We start from the raw sequence: 15,068 nt of genomic DNA on the forward strand, positions 1-15,068 counted from the left end.
GTATATCAAGCAATTATTTAATATTTGTGTTTTTGTACTGCATATTAATTATCGTCAGCATTGTTGAGCAGATCGACTCATCTTATTCAACACAACTTTTTGTTTCACATTACCCTTTTTTTAAGCCTTCAGGCATTTACAATAAATACACACTGGCAAACCCTTCAATGCCTAAGTGCTCATCAGTCTGAGACTTTAAAGAGCTCAAACCTATGAGCTGGTCCAACTTGCTGTGACAGAAAGCTACTGAGCTCACACTGGTATTAACTGTGTAGCCATCATGTCACCAACACATACAGAGTTGATTTACACAGACCATAAGTTGAACTGCAAGGCTGTTGCCACAACGGTACCTGAAAAGTCTGCAGAGCCAGAGTGTGGTGTCAGACAGGATCCGAGTAGTCAGCCTCCGCAGTCGCTCTCTGTCCAACACTGAGATGTAGGCTGCCAGGCTGTGACCCAGCAGCGCTATGTGACCCTGTTCACCCACATTCTGCATCCTACTGGAGACAACAAATTGCAGCTTTGTCATGCACTTTATGTCAACTGCCTCCATTTATCTATTTCCATGGAGCAGTGTCTATTGATCTCCGATAATTTACATGCAAAGCTACTGTCAAACAACATAAACTGTTCTGCTCACTGTGCTTCTTTCCTTCCTTGTAATCAGGCCTATACTAAGTTGTTGTGTCTGCAGTGTCTACATTTACACCTCAACAATCAAACTATGGCTTCATGACAGGTCTGAAATGACTCAGCCTTTCCACACCTTAAGTAATGCCATCATTAAAAACACAAGATAAATTGCATCAGCTTAACTCATAGTTATAAAGCATTGTTTATTGTTAAGAATTTTCCCAGATGAATTTGATTTGGAAAAGAAAAAAGTGACCAAATACAGGTCAGTAACAACAGTAACAATCTGCTGACAGTGCTATGCAGTGTTCAGGATTATGTCATATTGTATGCCTCTGGCAGCCTCTGGCAGCCTGTCATTTGTCATCTGTCCCTCATGGAAACGACAGTTCAGGAATGCTGTGAGAAAATTTGCTACAAAGGTTCCCTTGGACTCAAGAGCTGTGTCTCAATTTTCGAGGGCTACATCCTTCAGAGGTTGCATTTGAAGATCAATTGCATCACAGCGGCATGACTAGACGTTATAATTTAACTTAGGTCTACTTACTGTCGGCAGGGCTTGTCCTCATTCTCTTCCTCTTCGTGTAGGAGGTTGTGAACTAAGTGCAGTATAGTGGCAACATCCTGACCACTGCACAGGAGACACAAAGGAACCAATAATCAGCTTCAAACTCTAGCCACTTTCATACAAACCATATAAAATGTACTATCAACCTCAAGTGTATATAGTATTTTAAAAAGTATTAATATTCATCAGATAAAAACATTTACCTCCACAAAAGGAGGTAATGTTTTGACTGCTGTTTGCCTTTAAGCAGGATTTCGAAAAACTATAGAACTGTTCTGAATGAAACTTTGTGGAGGGCTGTGTCATGAAAGACACTTGGACAAAGGGGCAGATCTAGGAATCTTTTAACGCTTCAACATTGTGAGGTTGGTCGTTTTTGACTGATTTCCCATGCAATAAGTAAAGGATCTTGTTGAAAAATAAAATAAGGCACATTTAAGGGACTGATGTCTATCAGTGTGTGCAATTTGGTGCAGGTTGATTGCATTTAGGTGGACTGTTGGGTCTTGGTGTACACGCCCTTGGCCTACATGAATATTTGCCTTTGTGTCCTGAAGTGTCTGTTTACCCTTCAAATAGCATACAATCTGTTACAGCTGCCAGGTCCATGCTGGCACTCCCGCCACCATTTTAATCTCTGAAGGCTTTTCCGGTCTTTTTAATGGTCTAAAATGTATCATATTACCAAGTGAATCAATCAATCAAATTATATGTGTATAGCCCATATTCACAAATCACAATTGGGCGGCTGTGGCTGACGGGTAGAGTGGTAGTCCTCCAACCTGAAGGGCGGCAGTTAGATCCCCAGTCTGACCCACTTGCATGCCGAAGTGTCCTTGGGCAAGATGCTGAACCCTGAATGGCCCCCCATAGAATAACATAGTGCTGCGAATAGATGCACTGTATGAATGTGTGTGTGAATGGGTGAATGTAAAACTGTACTGTAAAGCGCTTTGACTGGTCAGCAAGACTAGAAAAGCGCTATATAAATACAGAACCATTTACCATTTACTATTTAAAATTTGTCTCATTGGGTTGTAAAACAGTGTGACATCCTCTGCCCCTAAGAGAGTGAGAGTAAGGAAAAACTAAAAAAATAAACTTTAGCAGGGTAAAAAGAACGTAAAAACCTCAGAGAGAGCCACATGCGCGGATTCCTCTCCCAGGACGGACAGAAATGCAATAGATGCCACGTGTTATGGAGAACATCAGAAAGATAAGGGTATTTTCCGCATTAATTTGAATAAACACTAATGAATCAGAGTCAGAGGGCTACAGTCTGGCTGTGAATAACTTTAAATTCTATGCTGGGCTGTTTGTTTTTAAATATGTGTTTGTGTTTGTATGTATGTATTTGTGTGCTTGTGCCTGTGAGTGTGTCTTACTCTCCTTGCAGGGGTCCAGGGATGCTGGTTCTGCTGAAACGTCGGATTTCTGTTCCTGTCTCCAACTCTCTACACAAATCAAGAGCACAGATGCATAGATATCTAAAGTACAATCTAGGTCATTATATAATGTTTAATTCATGTGCTTCTTAGCTAGAAATTCAAAATTGGATGCTAATTTTCTCTTAGGATGTTCTAGGTGAAAAACATTGAATAGCCATTATCAAGAAGACTAACAGAGGCAGCATGGTCAAAGTAAGTCTATGATCTAAGATTCACAGGATCATCAGAATGTAATTTGTGTAACTTGTTGTTCATTTCCATACTGTGTAATTTGTAGACAGCAGCCTCTAATCTTACCTCTGTCCATCTCCCAGAAGCCTCATGGCGTCACTCAGATTCTTGCCCACTTGAGCCAGTGTGAAGTCCACCATCATCTAAGGGGTGTGTGTGTGTGTGTGTGTGTGTGTGTGCTAGTAGAGAGGTCAAGAGAATATTAGGACAATCATTTTAAAAACTGTTAGTTTACACAATGAATATACACACACACATTTCAATATTTAGACACACTGGCATTGTATTTCCAGCATACATCTATGCGTACTATTCTGAAATGTGTGTTAATTACATGTTTACAAGTGTATATGCAGGTCAATAAACAGGAGACCAAATTAAGCCATAAAAATACCAAAAAGATTGAGAGAAGTTAAGGTAGTATACGTTTTATATAGTCCTCAGTTTTCACATCATTGTATCTGGTCACTTTAAATATAGATTTGATAAAACTCTGTTTCTCTGTTTGAGCCTGAAACTATGCTCAGTATTGTACATGTTTATCAACAAACACAAAGCTCAACATTTCTATTACTTATGCATTTTAGACTATAATGTGGAGCTGGTCCACAGAATGGCTGTGAAATGAATCTACTGTTGTCCCTTACTTTAACTTAAATTGTATTTGTTTCAGGTCAAATCATAATATACTTTACGTCAAGGCACATTACATAGAAGGTAGCAACCTTAACAATTATAGAGAAACCCAACGGTTCCCACAATGAGCATCACTTTGGCGACTGTCGAGAGACAAAGCTCCCTCATTAACTGGAAGAAACCTCTAGCAGATGCTTAAACTTGGTTAAGGTCTGTGTCTGTTATTGTGAATTAATGGTGAATCTCTTGGTGCAGTGAGTGTGTACACCAGCAGTTCAAAATGTTCGGCCTTCTGCATTAATGCTACTAAATGGTAAATGGACTGCATTTACAGTAAATAACCCTTTCCTAGTCTTGATGACCACTCAAAGTGCTTTACAGTACAGTTTGCCATTAACACACATTCAAACAGTAAATCTATTAGCAGCACTTTTTTGTTCTATGAGAGCTATTAAGAGAGATGATCCATGATGAACCACAAGGAAATTAAAAAGTGTATACAAATTACAAGTGTTAAAGGATGTTAAAAAATAAAACTTTAAATACAAAATAGAATAAAAAGTTAACTAAATAAGACATCAGACAAACAGAATGAAGCAAACAACAATTAAATCGATCGATGAAGACGACATGTTAAACTTAACTCTTTGCCTCCAATCAATCAACAGATGTAAAATGTGGATGGATTAGCTTCATTGTAATTTTTTATTTCTTATAATTACAAACCTCATCTCCTCATTACACTGGCAAATAAAAGCTGAAAAGGTTTCTAAACTTGATGGACCGGAATTTAAGGCTTTGAGGGTATAATATAGTGGAGCATTCAAGTGGACACTTCATTCGTAAGCACGTTCACTGTATTGACTTTGGACAATAACCATTGAGACATGACCTGCTATTTAAAACTGGCTGAGCCACTTAGTGATTGTCCTGAAAAAGATAGTACACAGAAAAATTTAAATTCACTCATTATCCACTCCACTATACTAATAGAGGGGTGGGTGAAGTGTTTGAGTACACAAAACATTTTCAGAATTTCAGGGGTAAACTAATTCCATACTGCTTCTGGGTTATCATCAAAGTGTCCGTAAGACCCGACATTCAAACTCCACTCGAAAAACGGAATCATTTATCCCTTATTTCAGTCTAAATGTCTGCTCTCGAAGCTACTGGAACTAGCAATGCTACCTGTAACACACACCCTTGGAAAAGAGCTTGTCGTGATTAATACAGCATTATTTAAACTTCCGAATTTTATTAAACTACTAAACTTCCTAAATGTTCTACAAGCTCTCCGCTCAGCTCAACTGTGAACTATTATAACTTTTATCAACAGTAGTAATGCATAATGCTTGCTGTCATTAATTAAAGTAAAATTAAGGAATATATATAATATATCAAATATATACATCTTTAATGTGTTGGCTAAAATAACATTTCTCATACTATAGAGCGAGTGAAGATAATGGTTACAAAAAGTAAATTTAAAAATCTAATTTGACTCTATATATCAGCATAAATTTTAATACAAACAGATGTCTCTCTGAAATGTTTTTAAATGCTAAAATACACAATTTTAAGAGGCCACGCCCCTGCACACAGTATTGACTTGAAACTTATCTCACAAATCCAGCACTTGCATAATGTATCAAACAGTATAAAAGGCATCTTCCTTTTGGATTTTGACTGTGTAAGTCTACTTCTACTACACAGACTTGCAGATATACGCAATACTCAAGTATCACGTATAAGGCTTAGAACATTTAGCAGATACAGCTCCTGCCACCACTGGGCCGCGCTGATCACTACCTAGTTTGTCTGCTCCCTGGCCTACGTAACGGTGAATGGTCTTAGGATACCAGCCTGGCACCAAGGGACTGTTTTGAGACCACACACTGGGGAGTGCAGTGTGGGCCATTGACAAACCAACCCTTTGCATAGCTGACTCCATAAACTTCTGCCTGGAGAACACTGTGCCCACCCGGATTGTATGGTGCTTCTACAACGGCAAACCCTGAGTGACTCCTGCACTAAAGGCCCTACTGAACAGGAAAAGGGGGAAAGCAGGGGAAAAAGATGAACTGAAGAGAGTACAGAGGGACCTAAGGAAGGAGATAAGGAAGGGCAAGGATGGGTATAGGAGGAAGTTGGAGGAATGCCACCAGTAGAACAACAATAGAGAGGTGTGGAGAGACCTCAAATGACACAGCTATTATCGGTCATGTAACAGAGGGAAACAAATTGCAGAACAGGCGGGGTCACCACTGACTTTTTCCACTCTTGTTATCTAAATCGACCTCACAACAACACACACCATCAAGACAATAGAGATGGTGACAGTGACTTTCACAGGAAGTCACTCTAGACTACATGAAAGAACATCCAGGATGTGGACATTGGGACCGTAGGGGACAACAGATACTCGGGTGTTCACCTCAACAACAAACTGGACTGGTCCGACGAAGCAGACTTCCTGTACGAGAGGTGCCATCTGCGGAGATGGATCCACGGAGGAATTTAGTGAGAGGAGGATGTTACCAAAGCTTAATTACATAATGGACCACACCTCTCACCATTACTTGACACTGTGGGGGGCATAGCAGCTCTTGCACACACAGCGAAAGAAGGAATGCTTCTGCAGGGCCTTCATTCTAACCCTAACCCTAACCCACGGCTGATGTTGTTTGTGCAAATGGCATTCCATATGTGGCCAATGTTTTAATCTGTTTGTGTTAATAATCAATAGTATTTATTTGTAAACCAGTCTAGACTATAAAGACGTGCACTGAACTTAGGAGATTCCGCTGACATTCTCAAGAGGGGCTGTATGAGAAAATGCCAATGCCGAAGTGAGAGTTGGACATTCTCCGTTTTTCTGGCCAAAAACATGTGATCTGCACAGCAGAATCAATTTGAAATATCCTGCCTCTGCCTGCTGCCCCACCCCTCGCTTGAATGCATCTGAGCAGAGAATCTCCTGCTGTGGGGTTCAAGTGTGGAGGGCAAACTCCAGAGAAAGTCCAGACCCAAATCTGTGGACATTGTTTGGAGTTCATGTATGAAAACAGCTTATATCTAAACTGACTCAAGGACTTGACTTGTCCTGACTGAGGTGATGATGTTGGACTGGTGAGTGGAAAACTTCCTTGAATGATCAGCCACTACATTTCATTTATTTGATTTAATGGCGTTAAAAAAATTATATTGAAAAAATAAATCACTAGATGTGTCCAATTTGACATTCAATACCTTGAGTAGAGAGGGACTGCAATGAAATAGATGGCTAACAAAGAAAAAGACACAGAGGCTAACTATCTGCTATAGAATATGAATCTCCATAGTACACAGCTTCACACAGGAACAAACAACGTCACGCAGGAACACACAACGTCACACAGCTACACGCAACGTCACACAGCTTCCAGACAGATACTCAGCTTCACAGTGCTACAAACAACTTCACACAGCACCATTCGGCTTCACATAGCTACACAAACAGTTACAAACAACTTCACACAGCACCATTCGGCTTCACATAGCTACACAAACAGCTACAAACAGCTTGACTCAGTTTCACTCACAGCTACAAACAGCTTCACATAGCAACACTCAGCTTCACACAGCTCCACACAGCTGACAGAGCTCTCTCCCGCTCTCTCTCTCAAACCCACAAAGTTGAAAGTCTCACCGAGATGGTTCTGAAGAGATAGAATGTGATGTGGAGTATCTTCGACGGGTTCCTGCAGGGTTGGGACTGACACGTATTTACTGCGGTGGCTGCTGCACCGTCAACATACCGGACACTTCACTTCCTGGACTAACGCGCTACGTGCGTTCCACGCTGGCAGCGTCCACGTCACTCTCTGTCACAGAGCCTGACCAGTCACCATGACGACGACGATTTATTTAAAAAAAATTATACATTGTATTATGTTATATAAATTTTGTTGCGCTTCGATATGTATTGTTATCATGAAACGGGGGCATTGGCAAATAAATACATAAATATAATATAAAAATCAACTTGAGGTGTGAGCATTGAGAGCAGTAGACGTTTCCTACAACTGCTGTACGTGTCCGCGTGTGAGGCCCTTCAGTTTAAATAAAAAACAAAAACATTATTTCAGCAAGATATTGCAAATGTGAAAAAGTATCCCTTACTTACAATCACAACACACAGTTGATAATATATACACTGATGAGTCAGTTTATGCAGCTGCCTCATCTTTTGCAAAAATACCCCCTGTCTGTTGTTGAATTTAAAAATGAATTGATCATAGTTAATCTCCCACCACTCGTTAAAGGGAGTGTTTTCTTTAGTTTTCCAGTGTTTGAGATCAATCCTGCAGCTTGTGATAAGGGCCTGTCTGCACTATAAAATCTGCTGAACAAACGATCCCTTCCTTTCTTATATTTTGCCAACTTTATACAAAGTACTTTGTTAAGGAATGTGATAATACTTTCCCAATGGTACCTATCGTTTGCATTTGGGTGACATGTAAATGAGTGTGCCTCCGTTCTTTCCACACCTCCGCCCTGTCAGTATCCCATAGCTTCAAGATTGCCATAATTCCTATATGAATGATCTTATAATTGATTAATTGAGTCTAGTTTTACACCAGCTTCCAACTAAGTTTTACCATTTCCATATTTTTGGCTGAGATGATTTAAGGAAATATATTTTCAGCAGTATTTCACCTGTCCAATGTGTATAATATGTATCCACAATGAAAAATAACATTAGGGAGGAGTAATATCCACATTTAACTATGACATACAGAAGTGAGATTACGTTTTTTAATTGTTGTTCAGTTAGTAACTAATTTATAAAAGTCAACTTAAACAAGACGATGAAAATCCAGGAGTAGAAACCCTCTGGAGAGTCCAAGTAAAATAAGTAGGGGCTCAGGTGTCCTGCATCTACCTGTCTGGGTTCACTGCCACTGGTTTTCTGGTCCTCGGGTCAGTCTATGGGCTATTGAGGACACCTGGGGAAGAAAAACAACAACAAGCAGAATCCAGTACTATGTAGCCTGGAGGCCTTTCAGTACAGAGGCCTTATTCATAAAGGTTGCAGCACAGTGCTCTGACACCGAGGAGCTCAGCTCCGCACATCCGTCAGGATAGATGATTTCCTATTTTTGTTTCTCTCTCTGCATTTGTTATAAGGTTAATATAGGCCTACTGCACACCAAATAAAAATTGTGATGAGCATGTGAGAACATAGCTGCTGGGCAACGAACAACAATATGGAGGTCCATATGTGCCCTACTGTTGTCTCTAGAAAACAATCTAGGAAGGTAGCAGGTGGGTAATTTAATGAAGGAAATATAAATGTAATATCACAGAAGAAAAAGATGACTGTTTGGAATATAATTTTCCTCTGACGTGAAGAAAAGCTGCATATTAAATTACAATATACAGTTTTGACTTATCAACCCAAAAATGAGCTTCAGAAAACATCTTAAAACTCATGAACTTACACGGTAAACATATTGGCTAAAATGTAAAGTAAGAGCTATAGTGCTGTAGACATTTGTAATTGTCAACATTTGACAATTAATTTAATTAAATCAAGTCATTACAACAACTCTCACAACTCAGACTATTGGTAATGCACCTTAATAAAACCACATTTAAAGTCACTAGTCATATTTGGCTACACATCAAATATCACATATTTAAATACACATATGAAACATGCTCATCAAATATTAGAAGATAAGAACTTCTAATGAGGTTCATCTTAAATTGGTGTGGTGGTTACCAACACTGCCTCACAGCAAGAAGCGTCCCTGTTGGTATTCGGTTTTGTGTGGAGATGGCATGTTCTCCCTGTGTCTGTGTGGTTTCCTCCCACTGATTGGCGTTAGGGTTAACTGGAGACTCTAAATTGTCCGTATGAATGTGAGAGGTTGTTAGTCTCTGATTGTTGGCCATGTGAGGGACTGGGACCCGTCCAGGGTGAACCCCACCTCTCGCCCAATGTCAGTGGGGATTGGCTCAAGCTCTCCTGTATCATATTATAGTTTCTGCCCCTTGTAGGTTTTCCAACATTTATTTCCTTTCTTTGTCCTGTTTCCTGTCCCTGTGATGGTCTGTACCAGTTCCTTGTGTGTTTCACCTGTACCGAATTCCCCCTGCCCTAGGAAGTATAGGCGGGAACACACACAAGGAGCAGAACTCAGGGAGAAAATCTAAATCCAAACACAAACATAAACACAAGGAGATACTGGAATAGGCAAAAGAAACAAGGAATCAATAAAAATGAAAACACTTCATTTTAGAAGGCAAAAGTCCAGAATAATATAGAGTCCATAGTCAATGAGTTCATAGACATGACCACACAAACTTTGCGGTTGTATGCCTCTGCCAACCTGTGCAGTTTTTGTCTACACTTTTTTTCATATGAAGTCACTGTGACCTTTGACCTCTGTCCTGTGATTAGGCAGCAGCATGAATCCACAGAGACAACCTGCCCTATTGCTGAGTAAATGGTCCAAGAACTGGTGCAGCTCTGCTAGAAAGGATTTTATAAAAAAAGATTGTAAATAATAGCCACATGTATTTCCAAACTAATCCAGAAATTATGGAATCTGTCAAATAAACTACTTGTATGAAATGTATTTGATAAAAAAAAAAAAAATACTGGTACATAAAAACAAAATGAATTGTAATATATGACATGAGTTCATGTAATAGTGAGCAGTCAAGCTGGAGTGGACTGCCACCTGGCTGCGTGGACCATCAATTACCTCACCGAGAAACCACAGTATGTAAGGCTCCGTGACTGTGTGTCGTTTGTAGTAGTTTGCAGCACAGGAGCCCTTCAAGGGACAATGATTTCTTCTTTCCTGTTCAACATATATACATTGGACCGAACTGTCATATCCAGAAGTTCTGTGAGAACAATTCTCACCCCCTACATGACACCGTGGGGGCAACAGACTGCTCCACCCATGGTGCATGAAGGAACCCTACCGCAAGACCTTTTGCACTATTGTTAAGGGTTAAGGTTTGAAAGGAACTGTTTGCACCCTTTTTTACTATCGTCTTACTCTTGTGTTTGCAGAATGTTTGTACTCAGCCTTTTTTCTATTTTGTTATACTTCAAAATTCCTTTTTTTGGTCTATTTTCCTTTTTTTCATATTTCTTGATTCTCGTGCCTACATATTTCTGACCTGCCTGCTGCTGTAACAAGTAAATTTCGCCAATGTGTGGATAGAAAAAGTTTATATACAATTGAAGGTGCACACTGATCATTGCGTGCAGAATACATTTTTCCTTATGAATATGCATTATCAACGTTTCCACCCCCAAAATATTGGGAGGAATACATGCAAATACTTTAATTTAGCACACGCAATGTGATTTACAAAGCCTGAAAATATTTGCGGTAGTTGTGACTGCGTTTAAATTGAGTACATTTGAAAAGTAGCTGCCCATTGACAGAGATGGCTGCAGTTATTGTGGTGAGGATCAGATGGAATGGAAGAAGATGGAGAGAAAGGGTTTGTTCTGCTCATGTTAGCATGTTTGGATTGACAGAAGTTTGTTTGCCTCTTCCACTAACATCTCCATTTCCATGGCAGTACATTTTTGCTTTGCACTTGTGATTACTCTGCTCTCTGTAATGCTCCATGGCGGAAACCAGTAACACACGTAAAACACTAATTTAATTCTACTTCCTCTACCCTGTTTGCACCTGTCATCATTTGCGCAATTATTTTTAGAAGATCACCCACAAAACGCCCACAATCCCAATGTGCAATCTGTTATTATGAACAAGCAATTAAGCATTCTTTATTTGGGATTTTAGTAGATCAGTCCCATTATGTCTGTGTGTTGTATTTTCAGGATCTTCCACTGACCCCAAATGGGCAGAATAGGGGCAGCTTTAATGATAAAGATGCAGTTGCACAAACAGAAGCAGCTTGTGATTTTAACATATCATTTCTTATTGAACAGTCTGAGCCCTCTTCTTTGTCCAGTGTCAAATATTTAATTCAATCATCAAGCCATGTAAAATGCACATATATATTCAACTGACACAGACCGTTTATCAAAACTAGTAAACTCTTGTTGCTGCAGTTTTTTTCTTTTTGATGGTTAAAATATCCCATAGACGAAAGGCATTGTCAGGCAGCTACACTTTCACAAAAGGCTTAGAAACATGCACTCATGCTTTTAAAATACTATATGTAATGCTTGCTATGTAAAGGCTCCTTTACATGCAATTGCTTCAGAACTTCACCAACCAACTACTTTTAATGCAGTTCATATTCATGTTAGACCAAAATATGCTTTAAAAAATCATGCGCAGTTACACACCAAGTCCCCTTTTTACCTCTTTCTCATAAAATAGCAGTTGAGGCCAAGCCTCACATTTCGACACTTGCAGCTAAGGTTGAGGTTTTTGGCTGAAGCTTCAGTGCAGAGAACAAGATACAGAAAATAGCTTAATATGTTTATAAATATACTGAAAACCATATGGTTTGGAATCTGCCTGCACATACACATGTGATTCACACAGAGCTCTTGTGGCCTCTGGTTTGGTTGTTGTAAACAATTTGATCTAGCCAGTAACCGAGCAGGATGTGCCAGCTCCTTTTTATCAGTAGAAAAGTATTCTTCTCTGGTTAAAATCAAAAAATGCATTGTCGTGGACCTTAAGATGGAATTGTTTCATTAAACAACCATTTCCATTCTCAAGAAGTTTCAGACCCGACCTTTGAGCAGACATTGATAAATCCTATTAGTTCAAATGTCAGCAGTGCCATCTCAATGACAACTGAGCAAACTACATCTGCTGATTATGACTTCTTGTTACACATGAACGCTGCAGAAAAATCTATTTAGTGGACCTTAAGTTATTCAAACGCTGATGAGGCTGAACGACACGCTGAGAGAGATCAATGATATTTTGTCAAATAGATCTCACATTATCCAGATACATTTCAGTTAAACTGTGAGGAGTTAGTAACTGTTGTTGACACAACCGTTCTCTCTTGACTGCTGCCTGTGCATACACCTCTGCACCACACAACCATGAAACTAGAGGCTGCTTATTTTTACCTCATGTCATGGTTACCCAGCAGCCTGAGGTGTTTAAGTATTAGGACAGCAACACGGCTATAGTTTTAAATTTAATTATTAATCAGAGTTCAACATTTGTAATTAGTACTTTCATGGGAAGACGCATGGTGACCTGAGGTAACTTTAATCAATTAAAGTTATTATTTGATATTCATATTTTAAATATGAATATTCAAAAAACAAATTTATTGAATGCCCTAAGGCACACCACTTAATGGTGTCACACTTAAGGTATCATATGCACAACAATAGATCCAAGGAATGCCTTTTCAGCCACAAATGTTTGTATAATTTTACAGTGACATGATTAAGTCCCTTATACCAGACACAAGTCTATTGCTGTTTAAATACCTAAACTCATGCCAGACTAATGATGCCACAACACAGTCCGGTGTTTAATCAAGGTTTGATCACCACTGGGTTGTTGAGGGTTGTACACAGGAGGTTACGAGCAGCACCGTCAGATCAAACACACACTGTCAACTCTCTTCTGCATAGTAAAGGTTTGTCTAGAAAAGTCTGCGTGTTAGATACAGGGATTCCATCAGGCACCTAAATCAGATTAGTATCTTACCACAGTGCATTTTCCAAAAGACTAAGAAAGACTGTAAGACCAAGAAAACAAGAGACTTAGTCATTCACTGCTCAATGTTTGGGTTTGGTTGTATGAGCCTTCTTTATTATCCCAACCTGGGTGTAAAACAATGTTCACTGACCCACATTGTTTTGCTAAAGTTGTTAATATTACTAAATTATTTTAACAAAAAGCTTCAGCCATCATCAGCTCAACTAGCTGTTGTCATGACAGCGGCATCTCTTCTCCCTGTGCCCAACAACCTCAGCTGGATATGAACGGAGGCAGCAAAAAATAATCTGAAATAACAAATAACCCATTACTAAAAGATCTAAGAAAGTCACATCCAGCGTTTTATTAGGCCGCAGTCTGTTAAAATTTCTCTATTGTTAAGCTGTGTGCACTGGACAAGGATGAAATTTAAAATATCCTCGAAGTTAATGCATTGTATGTACACATGTGGTAAAATAGTGTTAAAGAGAGGACTAACATTAATTTCAGTCATATTCCCAAAGAAATTTGTTCTAGGCAGATGACCAGCAAGTTACCCTAGCTGGAACCTGAATGGGTTAACTGCAAGTGCAGTGTAAACTCTGGCAGAACCAGCCCAACCTGAAAAATGCCTCCTTTCTCCTCTCCTTTTCCTAGGCTTCCAGCCAATTTCCTCCAGTTCATCTTCAGTCTGAGAAGCTGCACCATCACCTCTGCTCTGTTTCTCACTTGTGTAACGAGTCTTTCCCATTTCTGTCCTTTTTTTCTTGTATGTGGCTTATTTGTGTCTCAGTCTAGTTAACGACCCCGAGGGCTTTCTTCATGTGCTCATACACAACATAGGAGATGCTGACTGCAGGAATGACTTTGAGGAAGTTGGGGGTGATGCCGCGATACAGGCCCTGTACACCTTCATGAGATATGATGTACTTGAACTGGCCCGCCATCGTCAGCTTGGGTTTACCCTCAGCAGTGGCTGCAAGAAGAGAAGCAACAGAGGTTACAGTGGTTCTCAGAAGAAACCAATCCATTGCTGTTCATGTTCAGTATGTCTTTAATAAGTCAGAATAGGCTACCTTGCGCCTGCATGCGTGTGCGGATGAGAGCGAGAGGATAGGATGCCAGCTGACCACAAGTGCTGGAGGTGGTGCCACAGCCCAGCAGGACCAAAACTCCTGGATCTGCTGAATTTACACAGTATCTCTGGAGCCAGGCGTTCTTCAAAGTCTTACAGCATGAGCAGTGAGAGTGTGGAAAAATAGATGAAAAGAGTGGTGAAGTCAAAAAAGGTCACCTGTTCCACACATCAGTCAGTGCTGCTAATCCCTCGTTTCAAGAGTGTCACCTCAGGACTGGATTATAAAATAGAACCCTGGTTTCCTTTTCCCAGTAATGTCCCATAGACTTTTACCACACACAACACCAGCAAAGGCAAGCAGTGGAATCACAATGCAGTCCGGCAACATATGATGTCGACACGTTCAAAGTTAATAAGACGCATTTCCGTTCAAGCCTCCAATGCGTATGTGTGAGTGTATTAAGCAAAGAATGTAATTTATTATCAAAATCATTTTAGATTTATGTTTAACTGAGTTCTTCTAACTGGTTGATAACATGTAGTGAAAATTAGGAGACAGAAAGATAAGCCATCAATAAAATGTATGATGTGCAATAAAATAAAGATGATATATATGTTAATGCAGGAAATTACATTCCATCATATTTACTTTATAAAACTTGATTTGGAGAATCTAACAAGACAAAACCATTAAATATTGTCCGCAGGGAAGCAACATTAAGCAAGAATCCGACTCAGCCGTTCCTCCTATCCTCTGTCCTCTCCTCTCTCTGCAGCTGTTGTGATTCACTGTGGATAGCATTGATGGG

The 15,068-nt window shown here is 39.7% G+C and overlaps 2 protein-coding genes across 4 annotated transcripts in view; both read right to left on the reverse strand.

Moving 5' to 3' along the window:
• The window catches only part of pdxdc1 (pyridoxal-dependent decarboxylase domain containing 1), a 30,218-nt gene extending 22,896 nt beyond the window's left edge, over positions 1–7,322 (reverse strand). The window contains exons 1-5 of one of the 2 annotated variants that reach the window (XM_062407453.1): positions 7,208–7,322; positions 2,950–3,062; positions 2,590–2,658; positions 1,184–1,267; positions 354–500 (exon numbers count right to left, since the gene is read on the reverse strand). In XM_062407453.1, coding sequence (XP_062263437.1) covers positions 354–500; positions 1,184–1,267; positions 2,590–2,658; positions 2,950–3,026 — 377 coding nt within the window. In that variant the 5' untranslated portion in view covers positions 3,027–3,062; positions 7,208–7,322. Of the gene's footprint in view, positions 1–353; positions 504–1,183; positions 1,268–2,589; positions 2,659–2,949; positions 3,063–7,207 lie in introns of both variants that reach the window. The other variant, XM_062407452.1, reaches the window with a different exon arrangement.
• A 4,183-nt stretch (positions 7,323–11,505) lies between these two features.
• LOC133971360 (mitochondrial adenyl nucleotide antiporter SLC25A23-like) overlaps positions 11,506–15,068 on the reverse strand; it is a 56,103-nt gene continuing 52,540 nt past the window's right edge. For both annotated transcript variants that reach the window (XM_062408680.1, XM_062408679.1), the window contains exons 9-10: positions 14,258–14,408; positions 11,506–14,157 (exon numbers count right to left, since the gene is read on the reverse strand). In XM_062408680.1, the coding sequence (XP_062264664.1) occupies positions 13,976–14,157; positions 14,258–14,408 (333 nt within the window). In that variant the 3' untranslated portion in view covers positions 11,506–13,975. The remainder of the gene's footprint in view (positions 14,158–14,257; positions 14,409–15,068) is intronic.

The sequence above is a fragment of the Platichthys flesus genome, chromosome 16 (assembly GCF_949316205.1).
Source record: "Platichthys flesus chromosome 16, fPlaFle2.1, whole genome shotgun sequence".
NCBI lineage: Eukaryota > Metazoa > Chordata > Actinopteri > Pleuronectiformes > Pleuronectidae > Platichthys > Platichthys flesus.